We start from the raw sequence: 19,814 nt of genomic DNA on the forward strand, positions 1-19,814 counted from the left end.
CAAACACCCACAACAGAGACTAATTAACAATAATTGTAAAAATCCTAATTTTAGGATAGAGGCATGAGAACAGACATAATTGACTGTACGGTCATGTCACACTGTCCTGCTGGGCAATCGGCCTGAGGATAACAAACAAGCTGAGAAAACTACGGACAATTAAATACATACGACAATCCAACACACATTTACAGAGGCATCACACCGAACAGATACATAATGGGCTGTATGGATAGATTTTCCTCTGTAATTATTAAAAGAAGTGTGTCGTTTCCTGTATTTTAAAATCTCCTCCGTTGACGTAGCTGCGCAGCTTGTTGAACTTTGCGTTGATTCAACTCTTTTGTTGTTATATCTGGTGCCGTTTTTGTGTGCCCCCACGTGGGACTGCGGCCCGTTGGGGCTCTGATGTTCCGCACTTCTTTGTGTGTAGATGTGCATTTGGCTGTTGCCCTGTCCATGTGTTGTAGAATCTTCACATATTTCGTGCCGTTTCTTGACCCCTTCCCCTCTCCTCCGCCATTATAATGCCTCGCTGGCTGAATTCTAATGACATCTCGTGCCCTTTTTGACTCGCCTTTCCTCCGTCCACAGGAGCACTCGTTCGAGGTCTCGCTGTTCGCCGAAGTGTTCAATGAAATGCTGATGAGAGACGCCGGGTTCGCCATCTATCGAGCCCTGATGGAGACGCCGGAGAAGGGGAAAGATGAGGTAAGGTGGTCTGAAGTTGGGGGAGAAGGGAGGGAGAAGGAGGCGAGTTGAAGCGAGGCCATCCCCCCTTGATGCCATTATCGTATATATCACATTTACTCGCCCAAGCGATGTGTCCATGAGATGAAGGGTGTATTTTTTTACGAGCGAGCGAAGTCTTGCGTCGAATAACAGACATTTCTGAGTATGAGCAGCCGGCCGGCCTTGGGGGGGGGGGGGGAGGCGGCCGACCCAGTTTGCACGTGCGCACGTGCAGGGTGGTGCTCCTTACAGATTTCAAAAACGGTGGGACCGATTGTGCTCAGATTTAGCACACCGCTAGAGACTAGTTAGCAGGGTGCTGTGCAGAATTCAGTTGGATGAACCTCCACGCAGTTCTGCACGTGCAAGACGCTCCCTCCCGCTCTCTCGTTTATCGTCCCTTAAAGGGAGATTATGACCTTTTTCCACAAAATCTGAGTTAGGATCATTTTCTGACAAAACACAACAAGTTATAATGTAAATTAAAACCATTTTGCTCAATTCGGTACCTTGCCGCAAATATCTCAACTTAAGTCACGTTAGCAGGGAGCGCTGAAAATGACCGTTGAATAAGTATTTACATCACTTTTTGGTACTTGCATGTAATTTTGTAAAATGAGCGTATTCATTACATTTGATCTTCATCACATCTAGTTAGTTAATGGTCGTCTATAGTGCCTTCAAAAGATATTCATGGTTTGGGGGTGGTTTATGTCTAAATTTACGCAACTATTTTTCCTGTTCATCATCTGTCGCCATATGCTGCTATTTTAGTAGCAACGACTCAATTTTGAATCGGTCCCGCCGACTGCACAATAAAAGAAGATAGATACAACACTTTTGCGGCATCACTGAAAAACTTATGCAGTACTGTTATCAAAATTCTCATAACACCGTTCGACAACCTGAAGTCTTTTTGAAATAAATATGCTTGTATTTTTCGCTTCAGGCTCTGAGGCCAAAATAATGAATTTCGTAGTCGCAATCGCAAGATTTGGCTGCGTTTCTGGCGCTTGCCGTTCATTTGTGGCGCAAAATAATACTTTGAAACAAAGAAGAGTAGGCACTATGTACCCCCGAATTAGAATCTAATTAATTCTAAACCGAATTAACTCTAATTCAAATTAGAATCCTTACAACCAAGCAACGACAAGGCGATAACATAAACAAAAACCCAAGCGTCGCTGTTTGAAACAAAAGCGCCATATACTGCGACTTTTTTATAGAGAAGGACAACGCATTTCGGTGGGTGTTACAAGTACTGCAAGTACTGCTTCTTTTTTGCAAAAATAAAACCTTTTTCACATACGAAAATGTGCTAGGAAATTTTCATATTTTGTAGAAACTACAGTAGAAATAGTATAGATGTCGAGTAATTTTTATTTAAGAAAAAAGAAAGCTCATTATCTCCCTTTAACCCGCGCCCCACTGGGGGGGGGGCTATTTATAGCCCCCCCTCCCGTTTTTCTGCAATAACTTCCAAACCGCTTGACGAATCGACACCAAACTTTCAGTACCTTCGGCTGCATCAATTTGACACCTTGTGTCAAAATTTGAACTTCGTAGCTACCATAGGTCGGCCGGAAATGACGTCAGAGTGACGTCATGTTCGTCCGATTTCGACGCAAAAAATTGAACCACGGCAATCGCTCCCAAGAGCTCAGTTTTTAAGCTAGATCCAATTTCTTTGCATGAAAGAACTCAGAATTGACCGCGCTATCAAACTGCTATCTCGGATTTTCAAAATTTTGAAAATTTTGAAAATTTTATATAATAATATTCAAAATTTATATTTTTATATTTTTTTCAAAAAGTTTTTGACTTTTCGAAAAAACCGGAATATATGTGACAGAACGCATGATTATGACTAACTCTAGCAAGTTTTAGCTAAATATCTTCAAAAATGGCCAAGTTATACGCATTATTGCAAAAAATTCACAATTATTAATTTTTCAAATCAATTTTTCAGTACGTATTTGGCATCGTACACCAATATAAATGGCACCATCGTGTTCCTGAGCTCAAACTGCATCCAATAGACACCTTTTTTGTTGAAAAATTTCAACTTCAAAATTTGACCTTTTTTGACCTGAAAGTGACCTGACCTAAGCTAAGTTCGACTCAAAATGACCTTGAATGACACAGACGACATCAAATTCGAAATCTATGGCCTAAATGGACCATAAAACATGTGTCACGTGACCGACGCATGATATAATATTTTCGTGACCTGTGATGACCTGACCCTGACCTGAAAATCAAAGTACAAGTTTGGTACCCTCAAGGTATCTAGAGCATCTGTTCAAGAGTGTGGAAACCAAAAATGAGCCTGATCTGACTTGTAAGACGGCGGCCAGAGCCCAAAATGTGAACAAGCCAAAGTGCTAATAACATTTACTTTGACCTGACCTGTGACGTCATCGGTGACCTCGAGGTCAATGAAATTAGGTTTCGTTCGACAGTTTTTCCGGGGCTATCAGACGCCGTTTGAATTTTGACGATCGGCCCAGTAGTTTCGGAGTTAGGAGGGGGGGCTATGAATAGCCCCCCCCCCCCAGTAGGGCGTGTTATACACAGACCCCAGTGGGGCGCGGGTTAACCTTCCAGGCGGTGGGGGGGGCATTTTTTTGCCCCCCCCCTTTAGTTTTTTCGATATATCTCGAGAACCGCTGCGCCGATCGTCACCAAACTTTCAGTACCCTCCCGTGAGCAGCTAGCGCACATGGTGACCAAAAATTTTTCCAAAGGCTATGATAGGTTGGCCGCTAATGACGTCAGAGTGACGTCATTTTTGCCATTTTCGACCCAAAAAAAGGTTTCGCGGGAAGAGCTGTCAGGCCTACAGCTTTAGAGATACAGAAAAATGTTTCAGACATAAAAGGCGTGGAATTAAGGAGGCTACAAAACTGCTATTTCGGTTTTTCGAAGTTTTTTGATTCTGACCCCCAAAAATCAAAAAATAGATTTTTCGAATATAATAGCCGAAAAATCCAAAAAGTTTTTTGAATTTCGAAAAAACGGAATATATGTGATAGCCCCTTCCGCCTTCTATATACATACCAAATTTGAGATCGATACCTCTTTTTTTGGCCAAGTTATAGCGAAAAAACTGTTCAAAATTGATGACGTCAAATTTTCAAACTCAATTTTTAGCAATTCTAGACCTCGTAGCGCAAAACAAAGACCACCATTAGACTCCCCGTGACGAGCTGCATCGAATCGATACCCATTTTATGCAAAATATCAACTTTGAAATTTGACCTTTTTTGACCTGACCTTGACCTGACCTCCACCAGAAAGTGACCTAAACCGTACCTGATGGTCTTATAACCAACACCATTGAGTTGGAAATGAAAAAACTGGCCATAAAACATGCATCGCATAACCTTAGTAAAGTTGGGCTCATGTGGTGACCCTTGGTGACCTTTGGTGACCTGACCTGTGACCTGACCTGGTATGACCAGTGACCTCTAATAGCAACATATGTACTAGACAACTGACGCCTTATCGCTGATTTTCGACAAAATGCGTTTTACTCGGTGTTATAGCGCTTTCCCTAGAAGCCCCGTGAACGGTGAAACATTTTATCTTTGACCTGACCTGTGACGTCATCGGTGACCCCGAGGTCAATGAAATTTGGTTTCCTTCGACAAATTTGACAGGGCTATCGAACGCCGTTTGAATTTTCCGGATCCGTCCAGTAGTTTCGGAGATACGGGGGGGGGGCAAAAAAGTGCCCCCCCCCCCAACCGCGCGGAAGGTGGCTGGTAGGCCCACCGCCTGCCGGGTTAAGGCGTCTTATTGTCCCTTTTTTTAACCCTCGCCCGTATTGGTGTTTTTCCAGCCGCGAACGTATAAGCGGGGGGGGGGGTCCGTTGGACCCCCCCTTGCCGTTTCGCCCCTGATCGAGCGAGAGCTTCGCGGAAAAAGCGAGCGTGTTGCCTGTGACGAGAGGAAGCCGATGATACCCAATTTTAAGGTCCTAGGTCATTGGTTGACCTTGCAGGTCAGGGCAATGACCCCAAAGGCGGGAAATTCGGGACCTGTTAGAACGTCGTAAAGTGTGGCTGCTATGGGGTTTTTCGGGGTGCTGATCACGAATATCATGTTAGTTTTGATCACCGATGATGTCTTCATGTATTTAGGCCAGGTCGGGTCAGGTCAGGTCAACCAGTAAGGGTATTCGTAGTAGGTGGCAACCGCCTCTGACAGCTTCGTAACATGTTACTAAGGCACCAAAACTACTTCGTAAATGTTCATATGGTTGCTAAATTCGAATTCAGCTCCAAAAACTGGCCTAGAAACATGTAAAACTCGAAAAAGTGAACCGAGGTCATCAAAGGTCAATGACCTGACCTGACCTTCAGGTGACCTTGACATCCACCCTAATGCATGGGGGCAACATCATATCACATGTTTGAACGCTTGAAACCACGAAAAGACTGCAAACGCGCGGCTAATGCGAGCCGACATACGCCGAATCGCGATTCCAGCCAAACATGGTCTCGAAAAGTAGGTCACAGGTCAAAGGTCATTTGGGTCAGGGTCATGAAATTTTCAGGGTAGGTGTGAAATTGATGAACGCGAGGGTACTGAAAGTTTCGTCGCGATCGGCCGCTTTTTACTCGAGTTATTCGCGAAAAACCATGGGGGGGGGGGGGTCCGTTCGACCCCCCCCCCCCCCCCTATACGGGCGAGGGTTTTGTTAGGGGTAACGTGCTAATGGGGAAAATATTGTAACAATTATGGACCTATCACATTTGCAACTGCGATGTGGTGTTTTCTGTATTTTAACACCTCATTTTCATTCGCTCAACAGAAAAAGAGCAAGGACAAGAAGGAAGACGAGAAGAAGGAGGGCGACGACGACAAGAAGAAGGACGAGAAGGAGTCGAAGAAGGAAGAGCCTGAAGAGAAGAAGGAAGAGGACGAAGAGGACTCTAGAGAAAAGAGCGTGAGTGACTTCGTGACCCAACCTGAGCTTATACAGGCCGGTGCTATCCTACTCTAGGATTATTCTGAGCTCCAAGTATCATGCTTTTTCAAGTTAACATACGTCTTTCAGTGCTTGTTTTATCTTTTGGTTTTGCTGCATTACTTAGCTTTAATTTTGTTGATATCCAGTTGTTTTCGGAAAGGTATTAGGGTTTATCGCTGAGTTGAAAGCTTAGCTTATAATACAGTTCGTTTCTTTGAATGAAATTCAATCAGCGATTCCGAATCTTTTCTTTCACCTAGAGTTATTATGGCTGAACAATCATCATAGCTTAAGCACGGTTAAGTGGTTTGGTTTGTCGCGTCAGATGCAAATGCCTTGTGACCGACGACTGTGTTAATCTATTCCTCCCGATCGACAGCATACATGTATGTATGTACACAGGCCTATGACAGCATACAGGCCGATGTATGTACACGGCCTTCTATCATCTTGCGCGTGTATTGTATAACTATGTTCATTTTCTTCCGTCAACAGATGTACACCGCCGACCGTCGCCTACTGATGGCTTTCTCTTACTTCGACACGTCTCACTGCGGGTATATCGTAGACCGAGATCTGGAGGATATACTGCATACGATCGGACTGGGCATCAGCCGCGCGCAGGTGAGTTCATAACATACAACGTTTGTAGCGTCCACGGATCACAGTGCCCCCAGTTCATAGCATACACAGATGATACCCTCTAAAGTGTTTCAACGATTGTAATACAGAGTGAGATTTGGAGCGTATACTGCATACAATGGGATGGGAAATTATCCTCAGTTGAGCTCAACTGAGCTCAGTTGAGGACCATCATGGGAGTGAAGAGTGAAATTACTGCTGAAAGGACATAGCATCCATAGTGCATAGCTGACAAATGCCGACCTACTACTCTATATGTTCTGCCAGAGATCATAACTGTCAATCCGTTTGTGACATCGACTTTATTATAACAACTTTGATTCCCGCAGGGCTGAAGTCCCAATGCTGCACACATTACGCTATTGTTTGCCATGTTTACTTAAATACGGGACATGTGTCTCGGCTATTTATAATTGTCATCTAACAAAATCACCACACTAAAACATGCTCCCTTCTCTCGCCACTAAAGCATACATCACCCCTCTCTCTCTCTCTCCCCACAGGGTCGTCGTCTGGTGGCCAAGGTAGCCGAGCGCGACTCTGTTCACTACCGTCGTCTCACGGACCGCCCCGTCCCCGAGGATGGACTACCCTCCGAGCGTCCTGACGAACAACCGAGCGAAGAACAGCTCCTGCCCCTGGCGGGTGGGAACTGGCAGCATCTGCCGACATTTGCGAAGGATAGAAGGATGGGAGAGGGAGGTGGTGGTAACGTGAAGAAGGAAGAAGAAGAGGGAGAGGATGGAGAGGAAGGAAAGGAGAAGAAAGAAGGAGGCGATGGACCGGGTAAGTGGGATAGGAATGGAGGGAGTGGATGGGTTGGTGAAGGAGACATGGATAAGTGAAAGGTGGGAAGTGCACGGGCGACATGAAAGGTGCTTTAGGGGGCGGGGCTGATCTAAAGGCGGGGAACTGGGGAGATCTTGTGAGAGGATAGAAGGGAGGCTGATTGGAAAGTGGCTCATACAGTCATGGTGGGCAGGTTTGAAACGATCGCTTAGTTATTTTCTTTCAGTCGTGGCCTTTTGACCTTTGATACATTATCTTTTCATAATTGTTGAATATCTAAGCTTCTGAATTAAGAGTATGATCTAAGAGTGAAGAGCAATGATAACCGAAGGTTTGTTGTCAATAGTTAAAACACTATTCTTTAGAATTGTGTTTTTCTATTGAAAAACAAATCTGAGTTCCCTGACAATTTGGCAAAAGCTGCCTGAGATCAGTACAACTTGATGCTCTTGAAAACGGCTGGTCCAAAAATTCTGATTTTTTCAGGATTTCTAGTGGGCCAGGTGATCTACGTTCTGGTATGGGTCTCCCCTCCGCGGACCATCTGGTGCACGTGCCACGTGACTTTGAAAATTCCCGTGTTAAGCCAATGGGCAAAATGAAAAAATGCGTTCCACGGCAGATTGCTCGAAAACGATCCAAACGACCCCCCATTTTCTTACATGCAGATCAACCACCATTCGGTGCACTACCCATGGGTATGTCGCAAAGTGGCCGGAAAAGTCCAGAACCACGTGCCACGTGCCGTTGAAAATGACCCTGCACACCGGAAATTGGGACTTTTGGTCATTTCGGCGCACCCATGATGCATACTATGGCGTGGGTGACCAAACAATGGGTGTCATCCGGTCGGCAACTGTTTAAGGTGTCGTCCAGTGGGCCAAAGTGGTAGTTTCAAACTTTTGGGATCCACCATTCTGGGGATTCTTTTTGACAATATACTTACGTTTCTTGGCGCAATGTTCATTCCACCCAGCCGGTCGTCAATGCGTTAGATGACCCAAATGACGATTGACCTGAAGGAAGTTGGGGGCGAGGAACACGCACGTGCCATCCGTTTTTTAATCGGGCGCTTTCATCTAGGAGATTTTTGCAGATACGTCAATGCGTTAGATGACCCAAATGACGATTGACCTGAAGGAAGTTGGGGGCGAGGAACACGCACGTGCCATCCGTTTTTTAATCGGGCGCTTTCATCTAGGAGATTTTTGCAGATATCTTTTTGATTAGTGAAAATGACCAGCCTAGCGGTATGCCAGCCGCTGATAAATTATTATCTTGCTGCGGCCGGGCGCTTATTTGCGGTGTTTGCGTTTGGCGGCTGGCGGGCGACTTTTAGTCGTTTTCGGTTAGCAGTTAGCGTCGGTGCGGTGCGGGCGGTTTTATTTTTTCGGCGTTTCGGCGTTTTTTTCTGTGTGGTTTGCGGCGGTCGGGCGATTTTTTTGCCGTTTGCGTTGGCTTTTCGGGCGTGCGTTTTACACGTTTTGCGGTGTTTACGTTTTGCGGCGGGCGGGCGTTTTGTGTTTTTTGCGGTGTTTGTCTTTGGCGGCGGGCGGGCGGGCGGGCGATGCGGGCGGTTTTCCTTTTTTGCGTCGTTTGCGGTGTTAAATTTGTTTGCGGTTGGCGGCCGCTTTTTCGTTTTTTTGCGGTGCTTTTTTTTTGGCGGCGGGTGGGCGATTTTCAGGCGTTTTCGGTTGGCGGTTAGCGGGCGTGCGATGCGGGCGGTTTTATTGTTTTGCGGCGTTTTTGCGTTTTTTTATTTGCGGTTTGCGGCGGGCGTTTGTTTATTTTTTGCGACCTTTGCGTTGGCGTTTCGGGCGTGCGTTTTGCGGTGTTTGCGTTTTGCGGCGGGCGGGCGTTTTTCACAATTCAAAGTTCAAACCTTCGGGCCACAGCGCTCCTCGAAAAGCGCTGCCCTCGTATAATCTGAATTACCCAAAGATCTTTATGATCTACTATCCCGATCGCTAACACGCCTCACTAAAACATGTTGTTTGTCCTTACCTGTTCAGTGTCACGCACGCTAACTTCCAATATTGTGCTCCCCTCCTACAGTGATGGTACTGTTCGAGGGTAGCATGGTGGATCTCTCGTCACTGATGTCACGGGTCCGCCGCTCCGACTCCACACTGCAGCTGACCGAGAAACGCATGTCACAGCTGCAGGTCAGTCAGGGAACGGCGGGCCGGGGTTCGAGACGCGGTGGCGGCGGCGAGCTTTTTTATATTGAATTTTATGTACAGTGTACGGTTTCAGGTCTTAGGAAAGGGAAACTGGCTCCCTGAAAACTTTTGATGGTTTCAGCTGCACTTACAATAATATGCCACTCAGACGTATCAAGTCCCATTCTATTCTGTCGCAGTAATGGTCTGTGACTGCCAATTTGCATGGAAGTAATCCTCTTGGCTTTATGGCTCAATTTATGCAAAAAAAAAAAATATTCACGCCCTTACCTGTACACCTCTCTCTGTATCTGTATCTGTATCTGTATTTTCGAAAGTATATCCAGCCCATATCCAGTCCTTTCCTTCATTTGGCGTATACGTCTGATTTTAACCATAAGTAGACCGTACAACTATTTGTAAGTCTGACTTGGGGAGCCATGGTCAACCAACTCACCATGAATTATCAACATCGCCCCTTTTTTTGTTTGTCTCTCAGGAGGAGGTCCGCTCGGCCCACGAGCGGACCACCAGTCTGCGCTCGGAGGTGAAGACTCTGGATCAGCAGCTGCAGCTGGCCCGCGCCTCGGCCACCAGTCTGGAGACCCAACTGACCACCAGTCAGGTAAGATACCGCGCCTCGGCCACCAGTCTGGAGACCCAACTGACCACCAGTCAGGTAAGATACCGCGCCTCGGCCACCAGTCTGGAGACCCAACTGACCACCAGTCAGGTAAGATACCGCGCCTCGGCTGCTAGTCTGGAGACCCAACTGACCACCAGTCAGGTAAGATACCGCGCCTCGGCTGCTAGTCTGGAGACCCAACTGACCACCAGTCAGGTAAGATACCGCGCCTCGGCTGCTAGTCTGGAGACCCAACTGGCCACCAGTCAGGTAAGATACCGCGCCTCGGCTAGTCCAGTCGGGAGACCCAACTGACCACCAGTCAGGTAAGATACCGCGCCTCGGCTGCTAGTCTGGAGACCCAACTGACCACCAGTCAGGTAAGATACCGCGCCTCGGCTAGTCCAGTCGGGAGACCCAACTGACCACCAGTCAGGTAAGATACCGCGCCTCGGCTGCTAGTCTGGAGACCCAACTGACCACCAGTCAGGTAAGATACCGCGCCTCGGCTGCTAGTCTGGAGACCCAACTGACCACCAGTCAGGTAAGATACCGCGCCTCGGCTGCTAGTCTGGAGACCCAACTGGCCACCAGTCAGGTAAGATACCGCGCCTCGGCTGCTAGTCTGGAGACCCAACTGGCCACCAGTCAGGTAAGATACCGCCGTGGGGTGGGTAGGGGAGGTGAGGTGGGGGTTGGCTGACGTCATAGCATCACTGTATGGATGTGTCGATGTGTGACGATTGATTACCTTTGACAATGCAAAGTGGCGTATTGGCTCCAGTGGCTTCTTTTGGAATGTGCATCAAATTAATGTTTTTTTTTATTTCTATGTGTTAATTGTGTTGTGTTTCGGCAGATCATCAGTGGCAGCCGTGCGCCAATTTGTCACTAACTACGACCTTCTGTGACTCATCCCCACGCCTCAACGTCCAAATACGCATGGTTGCGCCTAATATCGTTTTATTTATCCACGACTTACGCTGACTGTGTGATTATGACCGCCACAGCAGTAGATATTTGGTTAATAATTAAAACCTAAGTCCTCTGCAGTGTACCGTTATGCAAACCGTTTATCGACTGTTTATACCTAATGATCATGCGTGTTGTAGTTGGCCAGTTTCCATTGTAACTCCCATGTCTTTATGCTTGTGGTACACCATCTAATAATAGTACGTAGACTTATAGAATCGCTTGTTGATCTGTCATAAGTGTTGTTTATTGTATATTTGTGTCTTCCACAGGAGACTGTTGGTAAATACGGCACTGCCCTGGATGCCGTGTACGCGGCGGTGGCGCCTCTGGTGGCAGAAGCTGAAAGTAGAAGTGCTGAACAGCAGCTCCGCGAGGTGGAGACAGCGGCCGATCAGGAGCAGGAGGTGAAGGAGGTGAGGTATAGGATCAGGAGATGACAGAACACATGTTTGAGGGGTATGAGGCTAAACTGAGACATTTGAGGCTAAACTGAGGCATACACCATCCGCTGAATAGGCATGTAGGCATGAACAGACATGTTAACATGATGACTACCGTGTCTGAACTTGCTTTCATGTTAGAATTGAATAGAAACGTTTTTTTTTTCGTTTAGAAACGTTAGAAACGTTTTTTTTCGTTTTTTTTCTGGTGAATTTTCCACCGTTTCATGCTTCTATCCTCAGGATACTGAAATCCTTCTCCTCCACGCCGTAACCCCCTCCGGGCTGGACAGGCAACTTTATCTCATGCGGGCTGCTCCCTTGGAGCGGCACCGCTGCTCCCGAGGGAGCGCACCCCGTAGCCGGGTGCAGTGAGTGCCTTGGGGCTGGGTGGCCTGTCCTCTGGACGGGCTCAGCCCCGGCGACTCACTAGGGTGCCTGCCCAGACCAATGTCTCCCCCTATATCCTATCATCCTCCCGGCTCTGAAATGGTCTCATTGGACCCAAAGGGCCTAACCCACCAAAACAAACAATTTCTGGTGAATGCGATTCCAACTGGTTGACCGTTCCTTTTAGCCCGTCGCTGTGGACGACCGTCAAGTATGTGGGTAGACTGACACGGATTCTCTTTAATCAAAGCTGTCGTTTGTTACCAGGAGACGTGTGAAGTTATGGACACTGATCAGGATGGCGCTGAGGCAAAGGAAGAGGAGAACGAAGAGAAACCTGCAATGGAAGAGAAGAGCGCCAAGGAGGAGAAATCCGCCAATGAGGAGAAACCTACAAAGGATGACAAATCCGCCAAAGATGACAAATCCGCCAAGGAGGAGAAAATCACCAAGGAGTCTCGAGGAGCCAAGGCTGCTGAGGGAAAGAGTGACAAAAATGCCAAGGGCGATGCAGATGACAAGGTGAAGGAGGCAGCGCCGGAGCCGAAAGTCGCCAAAGAAACGCCGTCCAAAACGCCGAAACGAACCCGCTCTTCGGCAGCCAGTGACGCTGCGGCCAAAAAAGCCAAGGTGGAGAACGGATCCTCCGCCTAAAACCTTGGCTGTGTCGATAAGGTGGACCGATTTTTTGCCCAGGAGAGCGAATCAACCGCCCAACACCTCATATTTTTCGGTATGTGGACAGATAAACAGCTAAGAAACCGTCACCATGTCTCGGCCAGACCACAAGATGGTGTTTTTTTTTTCATTTAACACTGAGTCTGGAATCCTCGCATACATTGCGTTAGGTCCAATTGCGAAAAGAATGCATTGTGTGAGCTAGCGTGAAAGCCCTGCGTTTACAGCGTGCGCACGGTGCGTGTGGGCTTGCGTACGACGTGCGATCTATGTCTTTGTGCGTGCGTGTGAACGTTTGAATTTTAGTTTTTGTGTATCACTAGGTTTAAGCTCTGCCGTTAAACTGTGGGTCAAAACTTGTCCAAAGCCTGGTCCGGGTGCTGTGGGCCGCGGCCCAAGAGAGTATAGGATCGATACAACAAAACCTATGAACCCTGTTTGGATTTGGCTGTCAAAGTATAGAAGCCCGACGCAGGTCGTTTGCGTTTGAAAGCTTCGCGCTGAAAGTTTGTCTCTAGAAGCTTTGTCATGTCTTTTTGCCTTTGAAAGTCTGGGCCGTACGTCATTGTATCATCGAATGTCACATACTGGAAGTGACGTCACATGACGGACGTCATGCCGTGGTCATGTAAAACAGAAGGAGTGGCGTCATACATTCATAGTGACGTCACATGCCGGCGGCCAGCCGCGTCAGTGTAGTGGTGACGTCATACTTGCGGGGATGTATCGCGTATCGACAGTGGCGATGTCATATGGGCCCTGTTTCACCGGTGATAGCAGCAAGCTACTATCAAATTGCGCGAGCTGACGTAATGTGATGACGTCATACTGCTGACGTAAGGGGCAATTCTGGCGCACGATTGCCGCAATATTGTTTTACGTCATCAACTAAATGTTCGAAGTTAACGTCCAAATTTTCCTTAAACCCAACTTATTTTAAATACATTATATTAAAAAATATATATATTAAAAATAAATATACTATCATGACTACGTAAACTCTTACTTTTAGAGGCTCATACGTCACTTAATGCCGCGGCCAAGGTCGCGGCAATCGTGCGCCAGAACTGCCCATCACGTCAACAGTATGGCGTCATGACATGACGTCAGCTCGCGAAACGTGATAGCAGCGTGCTGCTATCACCGGTGAAACAGGGCCATGGTAACACTAACGTCATGTAGCTACGATGACGTCAAATGCAAACAGTGACGTCACGTCATAGTGTCCATTCGGCCCGACCCCTTGGACCGTCTGCAGACGTCTGTAATTGTATTCACCACTGCAGCCGAGCGGCGCGATTTTTGGAATACCGACATGTACTTGGGATGAATAAAGAAATAAGTTTTATTGAGAGCTCTGACCTCGGGGTCACAGTTGGAAGCTGTTTGTAGTTAGAAGAAAGAACTCGACGCATAAGCTACGATCGAACGATATGTGCCCAGTTATTATCACAGTCCATTCATTCGCCCGTCTGTCTCTGTCTCTGCCTCTGTGTCTCCGTCTGTCCGTACTCTATCTGTCTCTGTCAGTCTGCCTGTCTGTTTCAGTTCCGTCTCCGTCTTGCCCGCTCTCTGCATTCACACTCCAACGTGACAATCCTCCGTCCTCCGGACTCCTCCCACTCCCCTCCCCCCCCCCCCCGGCCACCTGACGCCTGACCCAGTCGACCGGTCAAGGTCACTGGCCGCGCCCGAGGCGCTTACTGGTGGACATAGGTTACAACGATACAGCCTCTGACATCGACGACACAGCAGCGGCGGCGACCGAACCCTGGTATCGCTACAAGACCAATGAGTGGTCCGTCACCCCACTCTGCGGCTTGCCTGACACCGCCTTTGCGCTTGAATGGCTTGGGCGGTATCTGACCGACCCTCTGCGAACGCCTGACGCCGCCCCTGAGGCTTGGTGACCGCGTGCTCAACGGACTACATGTGTGTGATTGCTTGATGCCATGCAGCCATTCACTTCTCCCCTCCCCGTCTCCTTCCGCTATCGCGCTCAGACTCTACGCAATACGAGCCGGGTCCGACCCTCCACGGGCCGTAGCCGTTTCATGGGTGGGAAAGCGGCCCGTCTGTCGGGACGGAGCCCCACCGCGCGCACCGCACCCCTCCCCCTACATATCTCGGGCATCGATGGTCCCTCATAAGTCTTTCCGCGCCGCCGGCATGGGAAAGTTACGCATAGCCAAGGCCACGCATAGCCGCAGGCGCCCTTTGTTTGCTTTCCTCAACATGAAGCGGAAACGGGGAAAGGGCGCGGAACTGGCGATAGGGGCGCCACCTGTCGGCTATCCTACCAACGACCGCTAGTAGAAAATAGTTGGGGTAAACGTGGCTTCTGACTAACTAATTCCAATGGACCCTTTGGTGAGGGCTCGAATTTCTAAATAAATTTAAACGTAGACCATTAAAAGAGCTCATGGCCCGTTTTAAACGCCATTGTTATCCTTGAACACCTTCATTACTTTATGTGACGTCATATTACCTTTTATATATTTTCGACTAATGTTCATGTCCAAGTTGATTTCCAATTCCTAAACCTTGATGACGGCGTCGCGGCGTGGTTCCATTGTTTGTCACCGAATTTGAATTTTTGCTGTCGGCATTTGTAATTTGGGTGAGTTACGTGTTACTTTTTGCAGAAAATTACCATTGCTTATTTCTTTGTAACATTTGTACACTCGTAGGTATCATGCCTCTTCATTTTGTATTCTTCGTCGATTGTTTCGAAAACGGCGACGAATCTGGCGCTAACCGTTAACGTTTTTTTTTAATTTTTCAAAATTTGAAGTTCTTACCAATAATTAAACATTTATTGTGCATCAGCAATCAACCCTTATGTGTTTCCTTTCAGACAATGGATTCACAGAAGTTCTGCTTGAAGTGGGATGGCTTCCAAGGCAGCGTCACCTCCGTGTTTGATCACCTGAGGGCGGACTCGGAACTGGTGGATGTCACGCTCTGCTGCGAGGGACAGCGGGTGCGAGCCCACAGGATGATGCTCTCGGCCTGCAGCCCTTACTTCAGGGAGCTGTTCAAGGTGAGTTGGTGCTGCATCATGGTGTCTGCTAGTGGTTTTAATTTATATTGTGTTTATTAAATCTTCATTTCAATTATTTATTTGAATTCTTACTCCTTACTTTATTTTATTTCTATTCAAATTGATTTATTTTTATTAAATTCATACATAGTCATATTTTTTGCTAGGTTGGCGTGACAACATTTTCTCTTGATATAAATCCTGGTAGAAGATGTGTGGTGATAGGGTCAATTTGAATGTGCCATTTATTCATCCAATTTATTTATTGTTGCACTGAAATGAGCTTTGTCAATTGCTGATGAAGATGATTCCTTTTTTCTAAAGATTGTGATGTGCAATGTCCTTTTTCAACCCCAGTAGCCAAAAAAAGATTAATACAGCTCTACTGATTGAACCAGTTTTGCAGTACCTATATTGTTAAATGTCATTTTCAATGTAATCAAAATCAATTCAATATTGTAATTGGGCCCAACAATTAAAATCTTAGAACAAAATCAATGCAACCATATTTTAGAGATTCCAGAGTACATGAAATATTAAGCTTCATTGCAACTTTTCTCACAAACTACCGACAATAAAAAGCAATGGTATCTCCTAGCTGGCATGTCAATTTATCTACACTGTGAAGTGTGAACAGTCTCATCAAGTCATCACCCCCTTCCAACCCCCCACCCCCAATCAAAATCAATTCAAGATTGTAATTGGGCCCAACAATGGGCCCTCACCCCCCCCCCCCACCCCACACACACACACAGCAAACAACAAACAACTAAAATATTTCTCCCTCCATCTCTCCTCCAGGATCTGTCATGCCAACAACTGGTCATCTTTCTCAAAGACACCTCAGCTGCCGATCTCACTGCAATAGTGGAGTTTATGTACAAGGGGAAGGTGAACGTGTCACAGAGCCAGCTGGCCAGCTTCATCAAGACAGCAGAGATGCTGCAGGTTCAGGGACTCAGCGGTGGTGATGACAAGGTGAGGAAGATGATGGTGATGTTGGTGATGATCTTGTTGATGATTATGATGGTGATGATGATGGAAGGAATGAAGGGGACATGGATTATTTGATACAAGCATCATGATCTTAGCACTAGCCTTTGTCAAACATTGTAGTCCTCATTAAGCACTATGCAGTGGCAAATCTTATTCCCATTGATATGACGTGACTAGTACACTGTGCGTTCATATGAGATGGTAAGGGTTAAGTAACTTGGTTCTCTCATAAAAAATGTTGTTTGGGTAATATATTTTTCCTGGCTGATGAATGATGAATGCATAAAATTGAACACCTAAAATGGTGAAAATATACACTTGTCTCTCATTTTATAGCACTAGGATGTGCCAAGTTGACCACATTGAAGTACTACATGTGACCCCCTTTCTCTCCCTTCACAGGACCCACCGCCATCGCCTGCCCCTCCCCCACCCCCACCACCGGAACCAGCCCGCGCCTGGAGTCAGCAGCAACCCCAGAGCCCCGCCGCCCTTCGCCGTGCCACCGACACTGCATCGCCGTCCGAGCCTCGTCTCAAACGGCGCCGATCCGACCTGCCTCCGCCGCCGCCTATTGAGAGGAAGCCGCCGACGCCCCAGCCGCAGCCGCAGCCGCCTCAGCCGGGCCCTGCGGCAGCGGTGGGGACTCCGGCGGGAGGTCAGGTTGGGGTACAGCCCCCGCCGGAGGATGAGGCGGCTAGGGATCAGCCGGCGGGCATGTTTGAGGTGAGTGAAGGGATGGAGGTGATTTATACATGAACTGTTGTTTATGAGCTGTTGTATTCTGCCCGATTTCATATGAATGATAGTGAATTGTGAAACTTGAATGATGATGGGTTTAAAATGTGCCAGAAAATAACTGCATTTTCATTATCCTTTGTTTTTTTTTTACTTCGCATGAATTGTAGTGTTCAGTGTTATTTGATGCAGAACCGTGACGTTCTATAATTGGCATACCTGCCCCACCATGCGCCCAATTTAGTGCTGTTTTTCCAGAATCTTAGTCCAGATATCGAGCATTTCGAATTAATCGAGCCCATTTATGGGCGCAGAATGACTCTTGTAGTCAGCGCGCCCTGAACTCCCAACAAACAAAGAAATAACAATTGGTCGAGCCCGCGTTATCCAGAATCTCAGTCACTGTAACTTAACACCTTGTGCCATCAACCTCCACCAATCTCACCCCCTCCCCTTTCCCCACCCACAGGGCGCGGTCAAGGTGGAAAAGTTTGACGTCGATCTCACGCTAGACGACGATGAAGACACGACTGGAGCCGGTGACGAACTGGAGGCCGCACTCGGCAATGTAGCTCAGTACGAAGGCTACGACCCGGGCTCCGATCAGTCACTGAGTGCGGATGGACACATGTTCGGAGCTGGAGGCAGCGGCGAGGGCGCCATGGGAGGAGCAGGTGAGATTTTAGTGGAATGTGTGTGAGAATTGGCTGGTGAGATTGAGAACTGGTTAGCGGGAGTCGAGCGTATATTTCGTTTGTGTTCTTGTGGTTGGATGAATGCGGTGCGATTTCGCGTTTGATATATGTTGCTCGCGTGTCATCTCTCCGCCACGTGACCAGTTTTCCTCAGTGCTCCTACTGGCTTATCCTGTATTATGATTATCATATTTATTCATCCCTTGTGGCTTGTATTGCGCTGTTGCTCCCCAACCAGTCTCCTGTGCTCTCTCTCTCTCTCTCTCTCTCTCTCTCTCTCTCTCTCTCTCTCTCTCTCTCTCTCTCTCTCTCTCTCTCTCTCTCTCTAACCCTCTAACCCTACCCCCTCTCTCCCACAGCCGGCGGACCGTACACCCCGGGCACCTCACAGCGCGCTGGAGAGGATGGGTCACAAGGTGCGTTCTACTTTACTATTATATCGTGCTCGGACACGGCTGGCGGGGAGGGTCACACATGGAAGGACCGGAGCCTGGCGCCATAGAGAGCAGAGAGGAGGGAGTAATGGGGCATGGTAGAGAGGGGAGTAGGGTAGGGTAGAAAGGGGGTAGTGTAGGGTAGGATAAGAGGGTAACAGACGCGGTGGGTCACACATGGATGGACAGGAGCCTGGCGCCATAGAGAGCAGAGAGGAGGGGAGTAAAGGGGTATGGTAGAGAGGGTATGAGAGGAGAGTAGAAGGAGGGTAGGAAGGGGGTAGTTTGGGGTAGGAAAGCACATGGATGGACCGGTGCCTGGCGGCAGAGAGGATAGGAGAGGATTGGAGTAGTGGGAATGTTGGGTGTGAGGGGGGAGTAGGGGAAGGGTAGTGTAGGGCAGAGTAGAGGATGATAGACGTGAAGGTCACACATGGATGGACCGGTGCCTGGCGTCAGGAGAGAGCAGAGAGAGGATAGGAAGAGGACGGGAGTAGTGGGGATGGTGTAGGGGGTATGAGAGGAGAGTAGGGGAAGGGGGTATTGTAGGGTAGCCGGATAGAGGGTAACAGACGCGGTGGTTCATACATTGATGGACCGGAGCCTGACTGCAGAGAGGGAGGAGAGGAGGCAGGAAGGAGTGTAGGTAGGGAGTAGAGATAAAGCAGGGGATAAAGTGGGGAGTTATGGGAGAGATGAGATAGAGCGGTAGAAGAGATAGAGTGGGTAGAATAGGGACGAGGAGGGTTAGATAAGATTGAAAGGGATGTGATATGACGGGAGTGACTGATAGGCGTTAGGAGAGTGGAAAATGGCGGGAAATGATAGGAAGAAAAATATAGGAGGGAAATATTTTGGAGAGATAATGACGGTAACTGATTGACTAGTAGGAGGGTTGGAAGGATGGTGATATAACGCGAGGACGCGGAAGTGGATGGGATGGGAGAGGGTTGTAGGTGAAGGGAGCTGGAAGAGTTTGAGTTAGAGAGGGAGAGGGAAGGGAATGTAGATGCGATGAGAGAGGGGGCCCGTGAGTGGGAGGCCATGAAGAAGAGGACGGATAGGCGTGGATAGGCGCTGGAGGGACGCGTGGCGAGGTGACAGTCCCCGAGGAGATAGGAGCATATTGGGACTGCGGCAGGTCGAGGCCTTTGGCAGAGTATGGGAGCATTGCGAGCAAGGGATGGTAGGGTCAGATAGCGGAGAGAGAGGGGCTGAAGAGCAGGTGAGGGGGTGGAAAAAGTCAAACCCGTAAGAAAGCGTCTTTGTTGGATGGGCTTCAACGTAACGTTTTGAATTCAGGTGTTGCAACAAAAACGGGTTATTCGTTTATATTATCGACTATGAAGTCGTGCGGAGTGTCAACTTACAAATAAATTGGTAGATGGACCCATACACCATAACACTGAGGATAGCTCAGTAGACTGATATCAGTTTTTGAGTATTGGGGCCGGGGAATAATAACTTTCCAGACCCTTTTTAATAACATTGATGATT

The 19,814-nt window shown here is 47.9% G+C and overlaps 2 protein-coding genes across 28 annotated transcripts in view; both read left to right on the forward strand.

Annotated features, from left to right (window-relative positions):
- Positions 1 to 12,496, forward strand: part of LOC122390801 (cell division cycle and apoptosis regulator protein 1-like) — a 31,714-nt gene extending 19,218 nt beyond the window's left edge. For both annotated transcript variants that reach the window (XM_043384112.1, XM_043384113.1), the window contains 8 exons: positions 595 to 711; positions 5,552 to 5,686; positions 6,206 to 6,334; positions 6,856 to 7,138; positions 9,197 to 9,306; positions 9,803 to 9,928; positions 11,173 to 11,316; positions 12,001 to 12,496. In XM_043384112.1, the coding sequence (XP_043240047.1) occupies positions 595 to 711; positions 5,552 to 5,686; positions 6,206 to 6,334; positions 6,856 to 7,138; positions 9,197 to 9,306; positions 9,803 to 9,928; positions 11,173 to 11,316; positions 12,001 to 12,387 (1,431 nt within the window). In that variant the 3' untranslated portion in view covers positions 12,388 to 12,496. The remainder of the gene's footprint in view (positions 1 to 594; positions 712 to 5,551; positions 5,687 to 6,205; positions 6,335 to 6,855; positions 7,139 to 9,196; positions 9,307 to 9,802; positions 9,929 to 11,172; positions 11,317 to 12,000) is intronic.
- Positions 12,497 to 14,712: 2,216 nt separating this feature from the next.
- LOC122390802 (broad-complex core protein-like) overlaps positions 14,713 to 19,814 on the forward strand; it is a 90,157-nt gene continuing 85,055 nt past the window's right edge. For 23 of the 26 annotated variants that reach the window (XR_006258221.1, XM_043384128.1, XM_043384119.1 and 20 more), the window contains exons 1-6: positions 14,902 to 15,031; positions 15,269 to 15,454; positions 16,256 to 16,432; positions 16,853 to 17,176; positions 17,658 to 17,862; positions 18,243 to 18,299. Coding sequence is in view for 25 of the 26 variants with exons in the window: in XM_043384128.1 (XP_043240063.1) it covers positions 15,272 to 15,454; positions 16,256 to 16,432; positions 16,853 to 17,176; positions 17,658 to 17,862; positions 18,243 to 18,299 (946 nt within the window). In the remaining variant the exon portion in view is untranslated. Of the gene's footprint in view, positions 15,032 to 15,268; positions 15,455 to 16,255; positions 16,433 to 16,852; positions 17,177 to 17,657; positions 17,863 to 18,242; positions 18,300 to 19,814 lie in introns of all 26 variants that reach the window. The other 3 variants (XM_043384133.1, XM_043384120.1, XM_043384114.1) reach the window with 3 other exon arrangements.

This window comes from Amphibalanus amphitrite, unplaced genomic scaffold (assembly GCF_019059575.1).
Source record: "Amphibalanus amphitrite isolate SeventyFive unplaced genomic scaffold, NRLGWU_Aamphi_draft 000409F_arrow, whole genome shotgun sequence".
NCBI classification, from domain to species: domain Eukaryota; kingdom Metazoa; phylum Arthropoda; class Thecostraca; order Balanomorpha; family Balanidae; genus Amphibalanus; species Amphibalanus amphitrite.